Source organism: Colletotrichum aenigma, assembly GCF_013390185.1.
Source record: "Colletotrichum aenigma strain Cg56 chromosome Unknown KSG_Cg56_contig29, whole genome shotgun sequence".
NCBI classification, from domain to species: domain Eukaryota; kingdom Fungi; phylum Ascomycota; class Sordariomycetes; order Glomerellales; family Glomerellaceae; genus Colletotrichum; species Colletotrichum aenigma.
This window is the reverse complement of record NW_023500935.1, coordinates 13,475-15,775: the sequence shown is the minus strand read 5'-3', so window position 1 is coordinate 15,775 and position 2,301 is coordinate 13,475. Positions and strand designations below refer to the sequence as shown.

General features: G+C 52.9%; 1 protein-coding gene across 1 annotated transcript; it reads right to left on the bottom strand.

Annotated features, from left to right (window-relative positions):
• Window positions 1-593: 593 nt before the first annotated feature.
• Window positions 594-1,064, bottom strand: CGCA056_v015092 (Uncharacterized protein; the record flags this gene model as incomplete). Its single annotated transcript, XM_037330333.1, has 1 exon — window positions 594-1,064. The coding sequence occupies one exon, from the start codon at window positions 1,062-1,064 to the stop codon at window positions 594-596; it is 471 nt and encodes a 156-aa protein (XP_037171276.1).
• Window positions 1,065-2,301: the final 1,237 nt, after the last annotated feature.

Below are 2,301 nucleotides of genomic sequence, written 5' to 3'. Positions count from 1 at the left end.
AGCTGTAGCTTGTCCGTTTGTAAGACAGACATATCGTTCTGTCCGCTTAGCAACGGATGGCCGAGGACTGTTGAAACTCATGAGGAAGTACCCATCTAGCTCCGGAGGAGCCAAGCTGGCGGAAACGATCACGGCATTATTGCGAGGTCCAAGAAACGAATTCGCATTCTCGCATATGCTGCCTGCTTTCGCTGGGGATACAATGCCTAAGTTAGTGTGCAGTGGGATGCAATAAACGCAGGCATCATTGCTGCTGAAGGCTGTGGTAATTAGATCGAAGTGGTTAGGGGCCAAGGTGACTAGTCCTAAACTTAACGAGTATTCGCGGAGGAAGATGAGCTGAAAGGGTCCGAGGATGCTCACGAAGTTAATTGCTGGAGACCTGTAGAGGTCCCATCCGACTACAAGTCACCTCATGCTCGGGTTCAACTAACCCTCAGACCTGAGGACTAGCCGCTGTACTGGTAATCAGTGGCACTGTCCCCGATCCTGAAGGGGTCTCTTAGCGAACGGACCTACTAGATATCTAGAACTAATAGGGTAAAAGCAGGCAAGTGGCTGCTCTACCTTACATCAGAATTCCACCTCACATTTCATCTATCAGCCGAAGTCGTGAGTGGGATGGAAGCTGCGAGCAGATATTCCTCATCATCACCCCCCTTCTTCTTGGCACCCATCCGGCAAATCCCGATTTCCTCGAGAGGAACATTTTCCATCCATACGTGTCCCCGATAGCTCCTTAGGATCTCCGTCGCGTCAATGAGCCCCCCGTCGGCGGTCTTCCTGGCGTTTAAGATGGTGGCGTGAAGGAATAAGCTGAAGCCTCTCTTGTCGAAGATACCAGCATCCTCGAACACATGCCGGATTCTTTGGCATAGCGCGTCGAAGTCGTAGTCGAGACACGTGGGGTGCGCAAAGAGGATTTCGGCACGTCCTGGATCTATGCCAGGAAAGGTTCCTAGGCCAAGGAGCGAGATCTTGATGGGCCTTTGGGGAAGTAGAGGAATGATGCTCTGAAGGACCTGGGTCGCCTCTTCAACGTCTTTGGGCTCGGGAAGGCTCATGACTCCCAAAGTGAGGTGGATAGTGCTGAGGGGACGCACAGCGGACGCGGGATGCTGATATTGTCCGCACTAGTAATGTATGACTTAAGAGCGCTCAACTCCGCAGACAGCCCAGGCCGCGACAATCGGGTGACCAGTGGAATACAGAGAAAGTGTGTGGGCTTCATAGTGAGAGTCTATTGTTATAAGCACCTCAATATAAGTAACAGGACGGGCCATGTGAGTCTGGACTTATCCTCTTTTTCACTGACCATTACCTATCTGAAAAAGCGATGCTGGTTTGGTGTCCCCTCCCGGCAATTTTTATGTTATCATTTAGGTGGGTAATTATTCCGTTAGACCATCCGCCTCGCGGGATGTCCGGATCGACCAAGGCCCACCGACCCACCCGCGCGCAACACACAAACGCGAGCGCAAGCTGGCTCCCAGCCTGACTAGAACCCCAACCCTTGAGCACTATTTCGGGGTGTCCCCTCTCTTACTTGCCCCCTCCCAATCCTCTTCATGCTGATGTAATATTGAATCTCTCATCAAGCTGTGCACCGTTCGTCCTGGGGGGAAGCGGTCTCGGTCTGCCTGTGCTGATGACGTCGCTAACGTCAACCCCGTATCCTCAACCTCGCTAGAGGACTATTACGGCCTCAAATCAAGCCGTAGAATGGAGCGCGCTGCGGAGTGGACTGCGTTTCTTTTCGCCAGGTTGGGACTCGTCCACTTTGTTAAGAGACGCAAGGACGGGAAACGAGGTGTTTAGCATCGCAATCACCAACGGACGGCAGCACACAGCCTAATGTGCTAACCGAGGTCTATCTGTAAGCTAGCCCAGGGTCTAGCCTTGGAATCGCCTAGTGCAGGCTGCGACGGATGGCGAGGCTTATAGATGCTACCTTATTACCTTCACAATGAATACATTGACCTGCTGCAGTTACCACCTTGCGAACGCTCTGAGGACTGGCATGCAGTCCCCCCGGCTGAGTCGGCCAACAAGGCGGGCAAGCTCCACGCGGAACCGACGGTAGCCTTGAATCTCATAGCCAGATCACAAGCATCCCTGTAGCGGGATATCATGATTCGTCCCGATGGGTGTCAGATGACGGACGCTGAGTGGACTCTCGCTGAGGCAGGCCGGATTAGATGTGAGGCCATATGACAGATCTCTCCCGCCTTTGGAAAATCTCTCGCTTCCTGGAGGGAGATACTGGAAATTGATCAGCAGTCCCTCGTAGCTATACATGTG